The sequence below is a fragment of the Eleginops maclovinus genome, chromosome 9, assembly GCF_036324505.1.
Source record: "Eleginops maclovinus isolate JMC-PN-2008 ecotype Puerto Natales chromosome 9, JC_Emac_rtc_rv5, whole genome shotgun sequence".
NCBI classification, from domain to species: Eukaryota; Metazoa; Chordata; class Actinopteri; order Perciformes; family Eleginopidae; genus Eleginops; species Eleginops maclovinus.
Genome location: NC_086357.1, coordinates 16,127,355 through 16,147,811, shown reverse-complemented (window position 1 = coordinate 16,147,811; position 20,457 = coordinate 16,127,355). Strand labels below are relative to the sequence as shown.

General features: G+C 39.4%; 1 protein-coding gene across 4 annotated transcripts in view; it reads right to left on the bottom strand.

Annotated features, from left to right (window-relative positions):
• Positions 1 to 20,457, bottom strand: part of ptprsa (protein tyrosine phosphatase receptor type Sa) — a 208,169-nt gene that overhangs the window by 95,171 nt on the left and 92,541 nt on the right. For all 4 annotated transcript variants that reach the window (XM_063890864.1, XM_063890865.1, XM_063890866.1 and 1 more), the window contains 2 exons: positions 11,864 to 12,009; positions 9,755 to 9,896 (listed from right to left, as the gene is read on the bottom strand). In XM_063890864.1, the coding sequence (XP_063746934.1) occupies positions 9,755 to 9,896; positions 11,864 to 12,009 (288 nt within the window). The remainder of the gene's footprint in view (positions 1 to 9,754; positions 9,897 to 11,863; positions 12,010 to 20,457) is intronic.

Below are 20,457 nucleotides of genomic sequence, written 5' to 3'. Positions count from 1 at the left end.
ATCCTTTCAGACGATGTAACTAGGCAGCATAACTTTATGTCAAACCTAATCAACACTGACACTGATGAGAAAGCATACTGGGGAGTACTTTGACGGCTCAATGAGGCGCAGCTATAGCTTCACCAATGAAGTTGAAGTCTTAGCAGTCTTTCAGCTGCAAAATAAGTTTTAGAATTTGTCATTTAAACAGCCTCCGTAATAACTAATAGTGCTTCTCTTCCTTTTTGTAAATATTGTTCAACTCATCCCCTTGGCAGATCTATTAAGAACAGTGTTGTCATGTGTGAAATAATTGGACATGGACCATATGGAAGACATAATGCTAAAAATGACAGCTTTATGGGGGATAATAGGGCGTATATGTGTATAGGGATCAAGAATTGGTGAAACTCCTGACAAGTAGAGCCACAGCCTCTCTAAGCTTCCCAAACAACAATCAGCCAAAACAACAACGGTTTAAAGGACCTGAGTTGATTATATAATAATTAATATCTGACAAAAATGTAATAAGTTAACCCAAACACACACCAAAACCTGAAACCAAAGACTCCCAGTAAAGGGTTTGGACGGAGGTGGATGGTTGATAGAGGATGTGGGCCAACAACAGGTGGGTACAAATAGGGCTGTGGACAGCGGAGGATCTCTGCTGCAATTTCACCACAATTGTCTACTGTGATGCAGCATTTGACAGAGAAATTGTTAAATGGCCAAACTTTCTACTCTGTCAGTAAAAGTATCTACGAAAAAATACAAAAAGGGAAAAACACATAGTACATAGTGTACCAAAGCGAAAAACAATTTCCCCTTCATCTTAAACAACTCAACGATGCCCCCATTCACACTGAGATGTAATGTCTAAATGGACCTTGTTCATTTTAATGGAATGATTTGATAGAAAATGTTGGTGTGTGAGTTTGTAAGAAAAATGAAGAGACAAAAGCTACAGCAACACATATTGGAAGGGGCGTTGTACTTTACGGGCCAAGGAGCACTATGTTCTTTAAATTTAAACTGTTGTGAATCCAGTAGGATCTGGGCTGCACTCCAGAACATATGCTTTGTAATCAGGTAGAGTCCTGGCCTTTCTGTTATTTCCTTCACAAACATGTTCTCTATTTGTCACCCTAAATGAAACACCAATAATCACACGGTTAATGTTGCCATCAAACTTTATCCAGAGGAAGCCTAGTTATAGCGCTTGTGAAGCATGCAGAACTTTAAGTCTTATCAACTCTGCCAATCCTGCAGGGCCCAATGCCTGACCTCAGCGTTGTACGTCTTCAGCCACCTGGGCTGCTGGCTCATGTATATGCATAAAGCTGGTGGTCTAGGCCATTTCCCTTTGCTCTTCTTTATGCATGACTAGGGCCACTCCAAAAGTCGTCACTCACACGTTTCCACAGGAACCACTTCTTTTTGTGTGGAGTACTACACCTGTCATTTTAATGGATTGTTAAATGTGTTCTTGCACAACATTATTTCTTTGATTTGGATGTGTTATTAGACTCCACATGGTCATCTTATATGCCAAAATGATATTCTTATTATTAGTATTTTTCTTTTCTTTTTTTGTCTTTTCAGATAATTAGAAACAGTTCTGGGCAAGCAAGTCCCATGTCCAGCTGCACTGATCTTGCAATTGCGTAGTAATGTGAGTATATGTACACATATTCAGTATGCAGTTTTAGAGAACGGATTAACATTATTTCAGTCATCCAACAAAATCATATGGGACCAATATTGTAGCACACATTAATGAAAAATAAGAAAAATAGGATGGACAGTAGGAACCAAATTTAATTATATGTAGTTATTCATATATTTGGAAAACTATATTTGAAAACATTTTGATAACATTAAACTGATGCAAGTTTAATAAATACAATGTAAAGGTAACTTTATATATATATTTATATACTGTATGTATATACAACATTTTTTGTAGCCATCAGATGTGTACAGTATAAGAGCTTGGTTTAGTTTGGGGCTCTATACATGTTATTGTGGCTCTTTTGTAGAAAAAAAAAGACAAAACAAGTCTGCTGTTTTACTATCGGCTATTGAGAAGACAATAAGGATATACTGCAACAGGTTGAAACAGCAGGATAATAGCCAAGTAAGTGCTTATCATTGCAAAAAGTGTCCCGAAGACTGGGATCTTTCAATTGATTCTCTTCGACAACTTATAGCTGCTGCGAAGGATCCATTTATCTAAACTTTCTATCCAGAAGTTAACCAATCAGCCTGACCCTTACTGCCCTTCTGCTTGTCCGTCGCTCTTTCCCTCTCATTGCTTCTTCATCTTTTTCTCCTTTTCATTCTACCCCAGCATCTTATATTTGCTGTGACCAGATGTCTAGGGTGGCTAGGGTCGCTATACTTGAGCAGGAATTATATGAAATTGATGGCGAAGGTTCAGGAGCCAGCCAACCCTGGCTAGAGGCAAGCACCGTCCACTTATTCCTCTCCATCAGCACCCTGTCTTTACTCACTCCCTCTTTCACCTTTATCTTTTTGGCTACCACTCAGCTTGTGTCCCCCTTATTCATCCCTCAATCACAGATGATTACTGCCTTACAAGTTCCAAAGATCAAAGGATTCAGAGGCCATAAACTCTAATTTGAGTGAATTTCCTCTGTATGGATTTTTTTCTTAAAGAAAGAAAGATAGAGTCAGAGAGACAGAAGGCTGGCAATATTCCGTAAGACATACAAATGTCAATATGGAGGAATGAAGTGTGGCAGGGGAAGGAGAAAGTGGAAGGAGAAGAGGGAGAGTGGAAAGGAAGCACCTGGTGAAGGAAAGTAAAATAAATATTTTTTGAAGAAAAAACACAAAACCACTTCAATGAGAGATTGGGGGCTCGAGGGTCACCAAGGGTGTCTACATCCGACTATTGATTTCTTATTTTTGCCAAACCTGCCCTTTCCTATACAACGGAATCACCAACTTCACCCACAGAATCCAAACAATAAGGTAGCACACATAATCCTCCTCTAATGTAAAAGCCAAACAAACCCAATAAAAACCTGAGATGTTTGTAGTTGTGATGCATTCATCTTGAAAGCCAAATAAAAAATTAGAACTGATTGGCTGATAACACATTCCTCATGTAAGAATGGGATTAAAGTGAGCAGGTAAACTGCACTATAGGATGCACTAAACCAATGTATTATCTGGTAATATATCTTATACTGGTAGTGTTCTGCTTTGGAATAACAATTGACTAGTTTGCCAAACAAAACAAACAAACAAGAGAGAGGCAGTGGGAGAAAAAAAACACTGAGAGGCAACAAAGTACTAGGTCAGCTTGGACTTGGTTATATGAAGTAAGTCAGGGTCTAAGAATTTGTTAATTCATGCCTTCTTTTTTTTACTATTTTATTCAGGCATTTGCGTGTCATATTGTACACACTTTCACCCAATTGGCATAGCAGTACAAACATTTTCAGCAAGATGTCCTGGCTAGAAGACAAACATTTACACTTAAGGAGGTATGCCAGCAGAACACATGCAGTCCACATGATTTGTGAAAAGCCAACATTTTAGCAAAAATATTTTGAATGTGCACCTTGTCTAAGTTACAGGTCTAATTGTCTTTAACGCGCAAATTCAAGTACAACTCAGAAAAATAAGATAAAGGAATTGTATTTATTTCTTCATCTCTTCCCCCCATCTTTCTTACTCTCGAAAATGGCAAAGGTCACCTCAGAGGCAGGCGGTAAAGAAGAGGAAGAACAGCAAGATCTGTTGCTGATACTGCCAAGCTTATTCTTCACTGTCTCATTACAGGGCAGCCACTGCCTGTCTGCATACTGGCTCCCTCCACTTCTCTACCTCTGCCTTGTTCTCTCTATCTTTCTCTTACTTTGTGTTCCTCTTTGTCAAACACACGCACATGCAGGGCAGACAAACAAACACACTTAAATAAACCACAAGCACACAACAGGAAACTAACTCTGACTCTCATACACATACCTGCTCATGTTTCACTATGTGTCTTATTAATTTTTCATCCAGGCTGTCTGATGCCCTGAACTCACCTCTTTCTTTGAAATAAACACAAGAAGCATGTAAGCATTCAATCCTTCAACACCAAAACAGCACGGCATTAGCACTACAAAGAGAAAAGCCAGAAGAAAAACTGACCACGGACAAATCAATGCAAAAGAAAATGTAAATGTGAAAGTAAAGAACTTGCATCTGCAAAAAGTTTTAGTAGAGTGAGAGTTTTTTCGTTATATATTGTGAGAAAAAATGTAGTTTAAAGAGGTTACAAAAACCCAAGGGGTCATGAACAGACTCAAGGGGAATATTTTACAAACCTAAATGTGTATTTGTGCAGAAGCTTGTTTTACGTACAGGGAATACTGATGAAATGAATAGCAAGGAGGAGAAATATTCTCTATATTTCTGTCTTCTAACCACTCTCAGTTCTAAAACTGTTTCTTCTCTTCGTCTTAGCCTGGGCTAAAATAAATCCAAAACAATTTTGAAATTGCATTGCATCACACAAACAGATAAATTATGCTTTTTCTTAACTCTGATTGCAAACATCCACAAACTAAAGTAATGTGTGACGATCAGAACGTAATGGGAGTCTTACCTTCCAGAACACCGTTTTCTTGCCCAATTCCTCTCTTATCTTATCCTTAGCATCCAAATGTTTCAAAGCTAAATTCAACACTTGTTTCTAAGAACAGCAAACATATTACTAATTTTATTATAATATTACTTAATACTGCGAGTAAATATATGTGTCTATAAAAGGAGCTAAATTAGGGAAAATAAACATCTACCCACTATGTAGGATCTAAACCTTATGTGTTCAAGTCTGCCCCGAAGAATGTATCTGAAATGGTAAATCTATTGCCTGCTGTTTGTTTAAAATCCACTTGTTAAATGGTTTGATCACACACCTACACACTAAAACATAATGGTGGAGATATTGTGAGAGAGAGTCAGAAAAGGGTAGGTGGAGAACATAAAGAAAAGGTGAAGACATGAAATAGAAAGTCTTAAGGCTCAGCCAGAAGCTACAACTGGTTGAAAGAATGATTGGTCTCAATCCCTTTAGCTTTCACTTCTTCCTCTTGCTAGTGGTCACCTTTTTCCCTTTCATCATTGCACGTCAGTCAGCCTCACTCCCCCATTCCATCCTTCTATCCGAACCCTTGTCCCATAAAAAGGTACCTAGAATTCACTGGGCTTGATCTATGCACAGATTGTGCATGTAGCAGAATCCAGAAGCCCATTAAAATTCATCATCACCTGCTCCTTCACAAGTGAGCGGCCAATTAGCAGACAGACTGATCAAACAGTAGGCAGGCTACGCCCCAACTCCCCTCTGAGTAATAGTGGGTGGGTTCCCAAACCTGACCATCACAGTGTGGCAGATTGTTGGAGTTTCCAGGCAATTTAAAACCACCAAATGAAACGGCACATGCAGCGTGTGATCTGAATCCCGTGTAGCAAAACAACAAAACCTCACTTGTGCAAACAACGTAAAACAATTAAACCGGTAAAAATATTTCCTGTTTGCATGGTTGGACATGGCTGAATCCAAATAGAAATGGTTATGCTTTTTCTCTGCCAACAATTGTAAACTGAAATCCAAGATCCAAGTCTGCCCTTAGTGACATTTATACAGACTGCTTTTACCATGGCAGACATTAGTTTCTGTTTTCTTTACATTGGAACAAATGATTCGCAAAAATAAGATACACCAGAGAAACCAGGGGAAGAGGAGATGGAGGCAAAACTAAAAAGAAAATAAACTAAAATATACATGTCAGTGATGTGGACGCAAACCAGACTTGCAACTTGGCATACACAAAGAGAAAGCAAGACGATTGGAAAGGTTTTGGAGAGTGTAGGAGTGATGAAAAGGTTGTGTTTGATTAGTTCCACCTGTTTGGTAGTGGCAAAGGAAAATAAGCAGGATGTGAGCGTGACTGTGTGGTTTTGTGCACAGACCTTGCCATTACCTTCATTCTCAAAATGAAGTTAAAGGGTAGGTCTGGTATCTATATAGTCAAACCAGAGAACTGCACTGTGTGTTTTCTCGTGTGTGAGTTTCTGCCGATTTAAACAGCCCAGAACATACTTAGATACTTCATGAGAAAACTGCAGCTTCATGGCTTTACTACTGAGGCGTGTGAAGTTTTTTTTTTCTGCTTTTAGAACAACTCAGCCTTCTTGTGATCTGAATGTTTTGTTTTTTCCATAATTGCTTCTCAAAAGAAAGTGAGTATCATAACAAAATCTCATCAATCACCTTTGCTCATTGGAATGCCACAGGGGAGATTTGTTACAGTAGTCATAGGTCTTAAGACTGCAGCTGTGTAAAATACAAGCACACAAAGCAGGATAGCTCCCCATGATATCCCCACAACAGCATGAGCTGACAGAATCCCAGTGGCAACTTTGCCTTTCTTTCGACACTCTACAACACTGAAAAAAAACTGGCGAATTCTTGAGAAAAAAATGTTCTCATGAAGAAAAAACGCAGAGCAGGCTGCAAGTTGAGTCTGATCTCAAGAGTGTGCTTCATACGCTTGTCAGTCCCTCTCCAAGGACTCCCAGAGGACTGTGTGCAAGTCTTAGTGGAGCCAGATGGCCCCCATCTTAGGTATTCAGCTGAGGCAGTGTAGCAACAGCCAAGAAGGTGTCATAGTCACTGCTAAACGGACCCTGCCATCGCCACCAACACACGCACTCATGCACACACAAACATAGAGACCACAGATGAGAAGGTGGGGTTTTGTCATTCTAAATATGGTTTAAGTTTAGCCTGTCTGTAATGTATTTTCTTATGAATAAAAGTCTGTGGAATTTAAAGTATTTGATTGATTCAGAATGCCTGCATCCTGTTAAGGCAGATGAGTTTTCCCTATGACATAAAAAGGTGGTGGACAAAAAGCTTGTGTTTGTATGCGTGTGATCAACAGTGACTTCGCAATTATTCATAAGCCTGTTTATGTGGAATGCTGCTATTCTGAGTGAAGACTCTATTTGTACACAAGTAAAAATAGTTTATGATCATGTATGTGTTAATGGAGCTTCATGACCCTTTGTTAGTAAGTGTGTACCCAGGTAAGTATTACATTGATGTACAAGCCATTCAGATTTGTTTGAATATATCTTATTCTATTTCAGAGTGGCAACAATGCTGTAATTGAGTCTGTATTTTCCCACAAATGAGATCAACAGCTTTCCAGCCAAGTCACCCATCGTGGGGACCCATTTTCTGCCTCTCCAGATCCCATACCACAACCACTCTGTTTAGTCTGGATGTATCTCTTGTGCCTTGTCCTATATCCTATAATCCTTTGCCCCTGTTCCAAGAACCCAGGTTCAGCTATTGTCCTCCTCACCTGTTCTATACTGCCAACAGTGAGCTACACCCCCTGTTGTCTCCCTTCATCTTTGGCCAACCTCTCTCCTTTTTTTCCCTTATTTATTCCTCTGGTTTGCTCCACTTCCATGTCTACATTCATTCCTTTCCTACATTCAATCATTATCCATTTCACTTTGCCCTTAACACCTTTTTAAATACAATCATTTTTTATTTTACTTGGATTAAATGAAATCTCTCATACTTTCTCTCTATATTATTTCCTATCTTCTTCCTAATGCATTATTGCCTTAATGCAGGGGAACCCGACCTCATTAAAGATAAAAACAGAGAGAATGTACTGCTCTACTCATCTGCTGCTCGTCTTGCACCTTTACCCCACATCATTACTACTTTCATCCCTCCTTCATTGTCGGGTATTGCATGGTCGGGAGAGCTGCTGTCTTCCTCTAGGCTCAGGAGGAACCCTTGTTGAGCTGATTCCAATAACTTTTCATTTTCCCTCTGCTCCTGTGGACTGCCTGGCTTTGCCCTGTTCTCTTTCACACTCCCTCACACACTGATGTGCACATGCCTGGGCTTGTAGTGTTAAAACCTGGTCTGCTTGTTCCCAGTTTTTATTTTTGTTGCAATCTGTTTGTCAACCGTTTCTTTGCAAAGGATGGTTTTCACAGCAACCCTTAAATTCATTTGGCACTAACTATATATAACATATGTTAAAATAACATAATTTGAAGTTGGTGCTTAAAACTAAAATCTGGTGATGCAGAGTGAAAGTTTGATTCATAATTGGTTGTGTCCTCAAATGTAAGCTAACTGCTTACACAAAGTACATCAGTCTAGGCTACAGTATAGGTATAAACTGATACATTACATAAAGTTTTTAACGGAACCTGAGGCACTCACCCACACCCTAGCACCCACTAGCAAGCTTCCAGGATGGTGGATGTTGCTAACAATAACTAACCCAGGATGCTGGGCCAGGCTTCCAAACCCTGGTCCAACAACCCAGCTCCCAGCACCCTGCCTGTGGATCTGACAGCCAGGAAGGCCTGGCTTGTGTACTGCCAGCCAGCCAGCAATAGCTCAGCTTCATCCAGCCTTGGAAACATGGCAGATGGCGGCAGGAGAGAACAGAAGAGACGGCAGTGTGTGTGTGTGTGTGTGTGTGTGTGTGTGTGTGTGTGTGCGTGCGTGCGTGCGTGCGTGTGTGCGTGCGTGCGTGCTGTGTGTGTGTGTATCTGAAGCATACAGAGACAGGTATAACGAAAGAGAAGAGTGGCAGTGTGTGACCACAAGCTTGCCTATAATACCATCATCCATGCCCTCTAGTTTAAGCTACAGTAAAAATAAAGAAAAAATAAAAATAATATATATATATATATAAATACATACAAGGAAAGAACCCTTTTATGCCTATTGCTGAATCTAAACTAGCACCTATAGGAACAAATAAATAAAAGGGCCACAGAGTTCAGCTGTTTAGTTATTTTACATCTGCTTATGTGTGAGTGTGTCTGCAGACACATCTGTCCACCACTGTGCCCTGACTATGTGTGTGTGATGACCAATCAATCTTTTTCATTTCGGGATCCTATAGGTTTCCATCACGAGTAAATAGATGTTCAGCTCGTTCATGAATAGACAGCTGATTAGTTTCATCAAATTGATGGATCCTTGATATATAGCTTTCATACTGTCCATCTGCTGCAGTGAATATGGGTTATTTAAGCTGAGTCGTGCAGCTGCACAAAAGCTTTAACAGGTTATCTAACATGTTTGCACATACAGCTCTGGAAAAAATGAAGAGACCACTCAACATTTTTCTTAAATCTTTATCTCTACATGTATGGCAACCATTCCAGTGTCTGTTGAATTCCACCACAGAGAAAAATTGGCGTTTGTAGAAGACAATAAAAAAAAGGATTTAACTCAAGACATACCGGTACCAATAAATAATATAACAAGAGAAAATGATAATGTTGAAGAGGTTTTTTCCGGGCTGTATATTAATATGGCTTATTTAGAAATAATTAATGTAATTATTGTATCATATAATGAAGAGCTCAGGAAATGAATGCTTTACTAACGTCAGGTACAGATGTATATGTTTGGATACTTTTAAAAATCCATCATCTAATAAAATCAGTAAGTTGTAAGGGAACATCTTGATGATGGTGAAAATGCTTTAGAGTTGAAGCCAAAATGGCTTTCCAGACAAATAGAAGAACCCCCCTTGCTTATGCAAAGCACAGCCCTTTCTCACTGGCAAGTGCAATACGAAAACTCCAAGGCAAGATGTCCTCACAAAAAACCTGAGGAGCTTGCGGACATCCACTTTAAAGATTTATATTGTAGTTACGCCCTCTGCACACTTTTTCATAATGCAGGACTCACCTCGGATGATGGACAGCTTGGCATTGACAGTTATCTCGCCCTCGCTGTTCTCAGCAACGCATTCATAGATGTTTTCATCACGCGGCGCTCTGAGAGGCTGGATTCTGAGTACTGCGCCGGCACCCTCGTCAAACTCAATGGTCTGTGGAATAAAGTACATAAAAGGTTAGGTTAGAACGATGTGGGATACCCATAACAATACTGAAAGATGAGTTTTGGTGTTATTGTATTTATTTATTTTTATTTGTAACCGGGAAAATGAAGTAGTCAGTTTTATAAGAGATATAGAAGTGAGTATGTGGCCCTTATATATAATGAACTGGAAGGAAACACACACAGACACATACAATCACAGCCTGATATCTCTGCGTGTGCTGTGCTCCTTTTTCATGTTTTCATTTCTTGTTTCATCTGCAATTATGCCCTTTGTTCTCTTTCAAGCCGTTGTTTTGAACCTTGTTGAAAGCGCTTTTCAAAAACAATTTCAGACTACACTCAGATCGCGGCTAAGAACACTGAGTGGAAGAAAACTGTAGTCATAACAAAACTCTCTTTTAAAAACGATCATATTATAGAAGAGATACATAAATTATGAACATCCTTTATGTTTGATTGATAGAGATATAATGTGTCAAAATCTAAAATGTTAAATGCCAATCACAGTGACAACACAAGGCATATTATCTTTACTCAAACCTAATTTTAAATTAGGAATAAAGTACTATATCATTTTTTTGTCAACGCATAGTAATTAATAAAACTGAAAACAAGTTTGATCTTCCTGGAAACCATATCAACAGCCACAAGTCCTGCAGCAACGGAGCAGGACCATAAGACTTAAGTGATCAACCAACTAGAATTTAAATGGTGGTAATTCTGAACCAATTAGCCCTTCCTATTAATACATATAGCCAGTCATTTGCCTAATCTGTTCTGCTCTAATTTTAAATGGATGACTTGTTTTCGATGATGGTCATCCTGTCAGACAGCCTCAAAGCAAACCTTCTTTCCAACATCTATCATTCTTCACAGGAGCTTACATCATCCCGACGAAGGCTTCACTACTGAGATCTCTGAGCAAAGCATGACTTTGAGATACAAGTACAAATCTTCAGCCGCCCTGCTGCTCCACTGCTGCACATCTCGGGGCTGAGCCACTAATTAGGCTAAAAACACTGCAGAGCATGGCATCATGATCGATATCAAAGCAGCTGTCGACAGGGCAGAGCAGGGGGAAAAAATCAAAACTACTTCAAAACCCCTTTACACATTTTTAATTTCATGCTAAACGAAGGAAGAGAAGCGTCCGTTCTGGCAGGCTCCATCACGCCCTTGGTTTTGTTTCCCACTTAGCATGCAGAAGCAGAGAACGAACAAACACAATGAGTCTTTTTATTTTGTCCTCCATTGAGATTCTGCTTCTCCCACTGTTGATGTTGTCATTTTTTGCTTTTTAGCCCCCTCCCATGTGGTTGTCTCTATGCTTCAGCATGTGCATGTCTATCTCTGTGCACCGCAGTCGTTAACGAAAGCAACTTCTTAATTAAGAGACACTGAGTATCAATCAAGACTTTTAGATATGCCATCTGGGAAGCCTGCCGAGAACTGAACAACAAACATCATGAATAACGCACAGACAGACGCATTCACACAGACAGGGCACTATGCAGAAAAATAACCAGTCCTGTATAAAATGTGACAACGAAGACAGAGTCAGTGAATCGCAAAGAGGACAGAGAGGGATGAATGAGAGGGCTCTTCATTGCCATACTGAGCGACTGTAACCATTGGTGAACCTGCACATCGCTCAGAGGTTAGGGAATTATGTCCATGGAAAATTGGCAGTTCTTGTCTAAAACTCTATGTGATAACTATAAAGAAAGCCCTTTAAAAAAACACCCTTTTATATGAATTCTAAGACAACTCAATGTGTGGGAACCTTAACCGAAACAGAAGACTGTGCCTGTGTGAAAGTGGTAGAGGGCAGCTTTCGAAAATCATGTGCTAATAAGGGTTTAAAATAGTGAGAAATAAAATCTTCATTGTATACACTTGTGTAGCATTGCATGTGACTCCACTGATGTAGTGCAACAGGGGTCCTTGACTCACCTCTATACGCTGGGAGTTGACCTTCTTGCCTTTCTTGTTCCAGCTAACCCTTGGTTTGGGGTCCCCCGTTGCCTGGCACACAAAGGAGACCACGCCCCCTGAGACGCCAATCTGGTCTACGGGAACTTTAGTGAACCGTGGCGATACTGGAGGTGACAAGGCAAAGAGAGACAGTGGAAGGGAGAAAGAGAAAAATACATTAGCACATAAGAGAAATTAATTGGGATTACATTTCTGAAACGACACACAACAAATGCCTATTTTCAACACACTCATGTCTCTATAACGCCACAACCCCTTTTTTACCTTATTCACACTCTGTACCACACACCCACACACACTGAATTGAAGCAGAGCAAAGTCTTGGAATACAATAAATACTGGGAGATACCCAGTTTGAGTTTTGAAGAGACACAATATAAATACCTAGATAGACAGTTGGAATAGATAGACAAACAGTCAGATTGCTCCCTATCCTTCAACAGCAAATCAGAGTCCTAACTGTGGGATACTAGGGATTTGGCCATTGAACATGTCTCTGTGTCTGTGAGAGCAGTGGTTTTAAACTTTTGGCCACGTTGTCATCCTCAATCATCCCCAGCAATGCACACTTGGTTTGAATTGAAGAAGTGTGCTTTCCCTCTTTCAGAACCTTGATTTCAGTGCGGTGTTAGTCTGTGTGTAAATCAATCACAGCACTGTGAATTGATATGCTAATGTTGTGCTAAGATGCTGATGATTAGGAACTCAAAGATCTCTCCATAGGGAAAATCGAATCTGGATAAGACCAGTACAATAAACCCTTAAAGAAGGGGCATTAGAAAGAACAGGCAGTGAAAGAGGGGTTTTGCTCTAATTTGACATTTGACAGTGTTCAAAAGTGATTTTGCTAGTTAATAGAGTATGTCATTGACACAATCCGTTTTTCCAACCATATTTTTGAGAGAACTTGCGGTGCTTAGAATTTCAACCCATGTCTTGGTTGCAGAAGGTTAAAAACAAAAAAGCCTGATAGAAAAAGAGAGAAAGAAAACAGAGTCTCCAGAGGAACTCGTTAAATCTGAATCATACAGATATGTGGAGATGATCAAACGGCCAGCGCATAACGTCAAATTAATAATTAAGGGACCAGGGGCAGACACCAGTCTCCAGGCACTGGTAAACACATATGAAGGAGAGTTCATGCATTCATTATCGGGTGAGGAGAGAGAGTCACTATTTTAAAGAGAGCAAGAAAAAGAAAACCTTTGAATAAAAGAAAAAAAAACAGTGAGTGTAATGCTAAAGTGTATCGCCCTAAAATGACAACCAAAATATCTTCTGACGCAAATAAAGACGCCATGTCAGATACATTAACTGGTTTCACCGGTTGTTGGTATGTTTTCACACTTTCCTCAAACTGCTAGATTTTTTTCCAGAACAGGCTCTCTAAAGGATGAGTGCACATTACAACAAACAACAACATGTGTTCCTGCCCTGCTTACAAGTATGTGCCAGTGTGAGACACACTTTACCTTGAGTTGAACAAGCTTAAATGTCTGCAAATGCAATAGAATCGCAGAAAACAGGAATATGCTCACTATGCTGTCCATGGTCAAATGATTCAAACTAAAAACTATAGTGAGCAGCCAGCGTTGCTCACCTGTTGATGAGCAGATCTACTCATATCTTACTCTGATTATTGCCTCTTTTTTGGTCTTTTTCCTTGATAATTTGGGGCATATGTAGCTAACAGCAGCAGAGCCTTATACAATAAACTGCCAGGATCAAAGTTGTAATTCCGACAGTGAACACAGTATTGTAAGGCTTGAGAATTAAAGTGTTAATTTGATTATATGGTTAATAAATTACCATGATGATAAAAACATCATTCTGACAGGCTGTGACTGTTGGACATTGACAGATAACATGCTGAGCTGAATATATCAGCCACGGGGCAAGGATGAAACCCTTCGACTTTAAAAGAAGTATTAAGGACGATGTTGCGAGAAATCATTTTAATGTTGAAAATATTGATTCCTGGCCTTCTGATGGTCAAATGAAAGTGTATTGATTGTTAAATCCTTGAAAAATGTTGAATCCCTCATCAAATCTTACTCTTACTCTCGCAACCTTACACTCTTCTGTTATTATTATAACATATTGAAATCTCATGATAACTAGCCAATTATTAGCCAATTAAGGAAAATATTTAGGAGAGGCCAGTTGATGATGGTTTGTAGTGCCAATAGGAGAAGCTGCTCTTTCCAGTTGTTTTCTCTAAACTTAACTCAAATTTTGCCCAGTCCAAAATGGAATGAACACACAAGAAAAAAGAAATAACACATAAGAAATGATCAACCTGCAAAACAAGTCTATAATTGAAGCATTGAAAGTTCTCCACCTGTTGAAATTGCAATCATAAACATGACTCATCTACTCAAAGAAAGAAAGGCCTAAATAAATCACATTAAACTTCACAGAAGTAGATATTTTGAAGGTTGTGGGAGGATATGAGCAGTGCAGCTTCCATTAGCATGAAGTAGTAGATCGTTATTTTTCTGCTACATACAATAATCCCTTTTGGCTTTTTACAATCTCAATTTCCATTCTGAAACCCAATAACACAGCTTTACACAACACAGTTCCTCTGCATTTGACCTCCTCTTACAATGTGCCTTCTGTCGAGACAGAGGAGGGATTTACAAAGAGCAGGCCTGTGGCAGTGGTTCTGCACAAGGCCAGCGCACTTTTATTAGTTTTACCCTGGACCATTCCACATTTCCACCCAGTCGCCTTCTTCCTCTACTGTTTCTTGCTTCACAGGATGAAAGAGATGTACAGTACAATACATGTTCCAGTCTACATGTCAGTCTGTGTATAACTCTAGACAGACTCAGGTTTTCCTCATAATGTATTGAATATATAGTTTACGTTTGAATTTTTTTTTTCAAAAAGCTAGTGAGCTAGAAGGATGGTTGAAATGAAACCTCTTGACAAAGTAGGGGTTGTTAGAAAGGGGTGTGCAGGAGGAGGTGATGAGGTGGGTGGGGAGGAGAAAGCTAGGGCAGGAGAGGAAGTGACAGGAGGTTTAAGGACAAGGCAAGGCATTGTGAAGGCGGGCCGGACAATAATATACAAATCAACAAATAAACAATAAAAATGGTTCCTGGTTTGTATTCTTTCTTCTGCATCAATTTCCTCCCTCTCCTAATAGTGAAGGATTCTTACATGCCACTGTCACATTGAATTAGAAATTGTTATCCTCTTCACAAAATATTTATTTTACAGTATACTATGCACTTATCACCACATAAAAACATGCTGTGAGGCAACAGACAAAATCAGAGGAAATGCTGCTGTAGAATGTAGTTGTGTGTATTTTTAAAATAAACATCATCAGAACGATTTTACTTCCAATGAACCCAGGTGTGGTAAAGGGTAGAGACAATGGCTTTGGGCCAATGAATTTCTTCTATAGAGCAATCACTACAGGTATGCAGTGTGTGATTGTGTGAACTCTAATGAGCATAATTAACCTTCTTTTCAATTTTCCTCAGCTGTGTGCCTCTGGGCTTCTGCTGCCAGTCACCATTGACTTTAAGCCTTTCTTTCTTATGGAATTTGAACCTTGGATCTGAAGCCAGTAACAGTAATTGCAGGGTAGAAAAGGTTGAGTGATGTTGAGGATTAAACAGCCTCAAATTCCAATGAAGGATGGCATAGACCACACTACATTATTGAAAGATAATATGCTTATTCAGAATCTACATCATAGACACCAAATGTTGACAAAATCTCTCCTTTTGTGAGGGGTCAAACATGTGGCTTTCCTGTAATAAGGACTCACCCTTGATAGGTGCTTTGTGCAGCATCTTTAAACATATTATAACAAATCTATTTCATCTTAAATGTCATTTCCTGCTATCTCCTATTCTGAGCTTCACCGTATAGCAGGGTAGCCCCTTTATCTTAGTGCAGTGGTGGAAAGTGCTGTTGTACTAAAATGATAGAACTACATTCCTAATGAAACCTGATGCTTCCTTTTTGAGAGCTTCATCTAGTAAACCACTCCCTCCCTAGACATTTGGTGTTGTAAAGCCACTTTGTGACAGCACTGTAGTTTATATTCTGTTAAGTAAGGCTTGCTTGCACTTTTTTTTAAGGATTCATTGGCATTACATTTAAGTCTGCTAAGTTACAGTAGCCTGTTGGACAACTTTTTTGTATAGTAATTCAAGGACATTCATTTAATGTGGAAAAACGATTAGAATGCACTCTGATTTCTATGCACATATATCCGAGTTACCCAAGGCCCAGAGCTTTTGAGGTTTGATTCCTGTAGACACCTATTCTACAAATGTATTCACTTTCTTTTGCTGTAAGGTACCGTATATAAAAGTCTCCAAAGGCTGCGTGTACTGTTACCAGAGATGACATTGAAAGGACATTGCACCCGCAGTGGCCATTTGTCCCTTCCACCGAAGTCTCTCTCTATTCGCTGAGCTTCCCTCAAACAGACCGAGGTACGGCACTGCCCAGATAAGCACACAAGACCCGTCTTTATCTGCCTGGCAGGGGGGGCATGGCCTGAGCTAAAATAGCCAGCAATGGGGGCCAGCTATCTTCACAAGGCCCTGAGAATAGAACAGATCAACACAAACGCGACCATCTAGCAGGAGGGGAAACAAACTCACACTGTGCACACAGACGTTTTTTTAGCTAGTACAGCTAACACCTGCTACTGGCCGCTGCTGCTGTTGGACCCGATAAGAAAGGATACACCAGCACTGTGATTATAGAGTGGCAGAGAGTGGGAGGTGGGTATGTGAATATGAGACGGTTCCATTTACACTTATTTTCTGTTTTCATTTGGAGGGGGTGTAAGAGGGGGGAGGGCCCAGGCTTTATGACTAATACAATAATTGATGGAGAAAAAGCTTCTTGGGTCATAAATTGTAGCCATTATCCGCTGAATTAGCAAAGTGGGAGACAAAATGACGCACATCCATTCAGTGATTTGCAGAGAAAGGCTGAGAATTGGGGAAAAGGGCACTATCTATCTTGCTACAAATAGGTATCTTTACAGCACATAGAAAACATTTTTTCCCGCAATGTCTGAAAAGTAAAATTGGTACTATAAGTGATACTCCTAAGAGCAAACTCATTTCAATTTCTCCTGCCACTCATGTGGCAAAATAGAAAGAGGGTGCAGCAGGGTAAGTATGCAGATGAAAATGACATAAATGTACTTTATATTTGACTGTCATACTCGTAGCTGCTCTGGATAAGAGCATCTTGTTTAAAGTGTATAACCTATTGTTTTTTTCTATATTTTTGTCCCACTACTTTATCTCTAGTATAGACCTCTTCCTTTGCCAACTAACTAATAGAATTTTCTGTCTTTTTTTAGTATGGAGAACAACATGAACGACTGTGTGTTACTGATTTAAAATTAATTTACTACTTAATCCTTGCTGAGATTAAATTTAATTTTCATATTACAAACAGCAGACACATGACACACACGGGTTCTGTCATGTCTGACTGCTAGGGTAAGGAAAACAGCCAACAACTAGGAATAGATATATTGCTAACAAGGGAGCACACATTTATATTTCATGTTAAGTCTAATCATTTTTTTATAGTTAATAATGCTTTTAATATGATATATTTTGGGACAATTCTAAAGTTTTTAAGGCAATACACCAGGTCACAAGTAAAACAGCAAGTCAAATAGACTAACAGTGCAGACAGATGTTGCTGATCTACACCCACAAGGACCTCTAAGGTGAGGAGATTGAACCAGCTTGCAGTATCTGCCTAACAGCTATCCAAAAAGACTCAGTATGCTGCTAAACTGCCTGTCAGTCCATTCTGAACCTGATAAAAAACCCTACCAGCCATTATTGACACACACACAAATGCACACACGCACGCATGCACGCACGCACACACACACACACACACGTACAAACAAACAGGCACACTCTCCCAATCACACACACCCTCCAGCCCTCAGCAAACCAAGCCCCATCAATCAAGACCAATTCTAACAGGCTGCCTGGGCAAGTGCCATCTCTATGGAAACCAAGCCTTTACTCTAAAGCGTCTTGCTTTGTCTCGTCTGGAGGTTTTCACACGCAATCACTGCCAACAAAGACTGCAAAAACTTGAACCAGGCGCAAAAGAGAGAAAGGAGTGAGAAGAAAGGTTGGTCAATCTGTCACCAATTTCTGATGGACAATTGTGAGTAAAGATGGATAATTGAGCAGTATAAACATATGCCAACTTGGAAAATGAACAACAGGGCTAGCAACACAGTCAACAATGTGGTATCTTATATGTTATCATATTTACCTCTTTTTGTAAGAGGGCAGTCCATTTGCATGTATTAGCTAATATAGCACTAACTATGGACAGATGTGCAGCATCTACTATAAAACAACCATCAAAAATAGCACAACACATAACTTGTAATACTGTGTTTGTGCTGATTTCCTGGTACAGCTTAAATGCATGATTGAAAAAAGTTTTTAAAAAAGCAGTCAAGTACTGTCTACACTAATCTAAGCTGTACCCATATTCCACAGAGCGTGTTTGAGTCAGTATCCCTTACCTTGGCTTAGTGAGGGTAAGGGTTAATGAAACAGTTGCTTTCCAATTAAAATAAAAGGAAGAAAGGCTAATTGTGATTTGCTCTTGGGGCATCTGAGGTGCCATGCAGTTGTCGTAGTAAAGATTCATAAAGTGACTCTGTGCCGCCTGGACTGTACAGGCAGTTCCCACAGTAGAAAATGTTTCATATTGTAACGTTAAAAAATGTCCTAAAATGATCATTTTCCTTGCAACAATTTAATAAAAAGGCAGGATTATTTTTGGCTGTTGAAATATAATTCAACTTTATTGAAGAAATTGCATTTTATTACTGCGTGTCAAAAGGGCCCATTTTCAATTATTATCACATCTTTCAAGACAATTCTCAAAGAAATTGATTTTCACAGCCAAGAAATGAAATTATGTTACACCTCTTGAAAATGATTTTAACTTGTTTTGAGAAAACAGAGATTGAGGGGCTCAGTGGTACATGCAATGAGTAAAGATGTGACGTTTTTGTGCAAACCATTCCCCATTGCATCATGTAGTGTGCCATCTATGTCGACTTCACTCCAAGCAAACTCGCAGGGCTCAGGCTTCTCAGTCCATTAGGGACTTGTGGCAGGATGTGGAAACCCAGTATAAAATAAGTTCTGCTGTGTTTGTACCCAGAGGTGAAAAACTTTGCCGAGCTACACTGCTGTCACAGCGAAGCTGCATTTCTAAAAAGAGTGGCAAACTTGTAATATGCACAAATTGGTCCCATTGAAACCTTTGTTGAAGGCTAAAGAAAAAAGTAATACACACTAAATATCCTTCCGCCAACAGGAAATAAATAGGCTCAATTCCTCAGCGAGAGGGAAGGGAAATTAAATTTAAGTGTGTCTGATTTCAAATCACAGAGCACACTCCGAGGAGGTGGAATTGGAACAATTCTGTGTCATTTAGAGACTAACGTGAGGCAATTGACACTTGTTCATTCATTAAATGAAGAGGGAAGCCCCAATTGCTTGAATTGTTATAGGTTGGAAACAAAGGACAAGACAAAACAAATAGAGATCAGACAGTCTTCTTGCGCTCCACTAAGAATAAAATAAACAAAAACAAATATTGCTTTTTTTTAACCTACATTCTCCAAGCCAAGTGAATTAAGGACACCTGTGCAGTCTGAGAAAAGAGGAATGAAAAATGATTGGACCAACACCAACATAATGAATATCTTTCTTTTGTGGTCTTCAGAAACCTTTGAAGATATGAATTGTTCATCAAAGCATTGAAGGCATTACAGTGTTGAAAGCCACCTTGGTGATGTGTTGAATACCTCTATGTTGAAGGTAAAAAAAACTGATGGATAGTGTCTTCGCGCACTTCAATCACTCCTATTGTTCTGTCAAACTGAGTTCATATAACATCGCTCAAACTACTGGAGCATGTTGCTGAAAAGAAACTGAGAAAGCGCGAAGAAGGCAAAAAAGAAGAGATATAAGTACCACAAACGCTGCAGCAGCACATTAGAAGGACAGCTATTTGATCCATTCTGCTGACCAAACCGTTGCTTTTAAAAAGGTACATTTTAATAACTTACAATGCCCATTTCTTTCCTGATACTATCGCCATTCTATGTTATCTTTCGGAACCAATTTGAGTATATGGTGTCCTTATACTCTTTGTATAGAGTCATATGGACTACTGTACAGCTGCGTTGTTATTTAGGGTTTTGTAAATTCTTGGGAATGTTTAAAATTATAAATGCTCATACATGGAACTATTTTATTCAATTAAAAGCACACTGTTTACTTCATGGCGAATGAATACCCAATTGTTTAGGTCTTTCCAAAGCACTACTCAAGCAAATTGTTTCCCTCTGCCATCTGTAAGTGTACAGCTCTGAGAATTCAACCTAAAACAACTCTCAGAAAGTAGACACTGCCAACAGTCTACTTGAGGCAGGGATTTTGCCTGTAACTTAATTAAAAATTAACTTGTTTTCTTCTCATTTCAGAGAAAAACAGTGTATA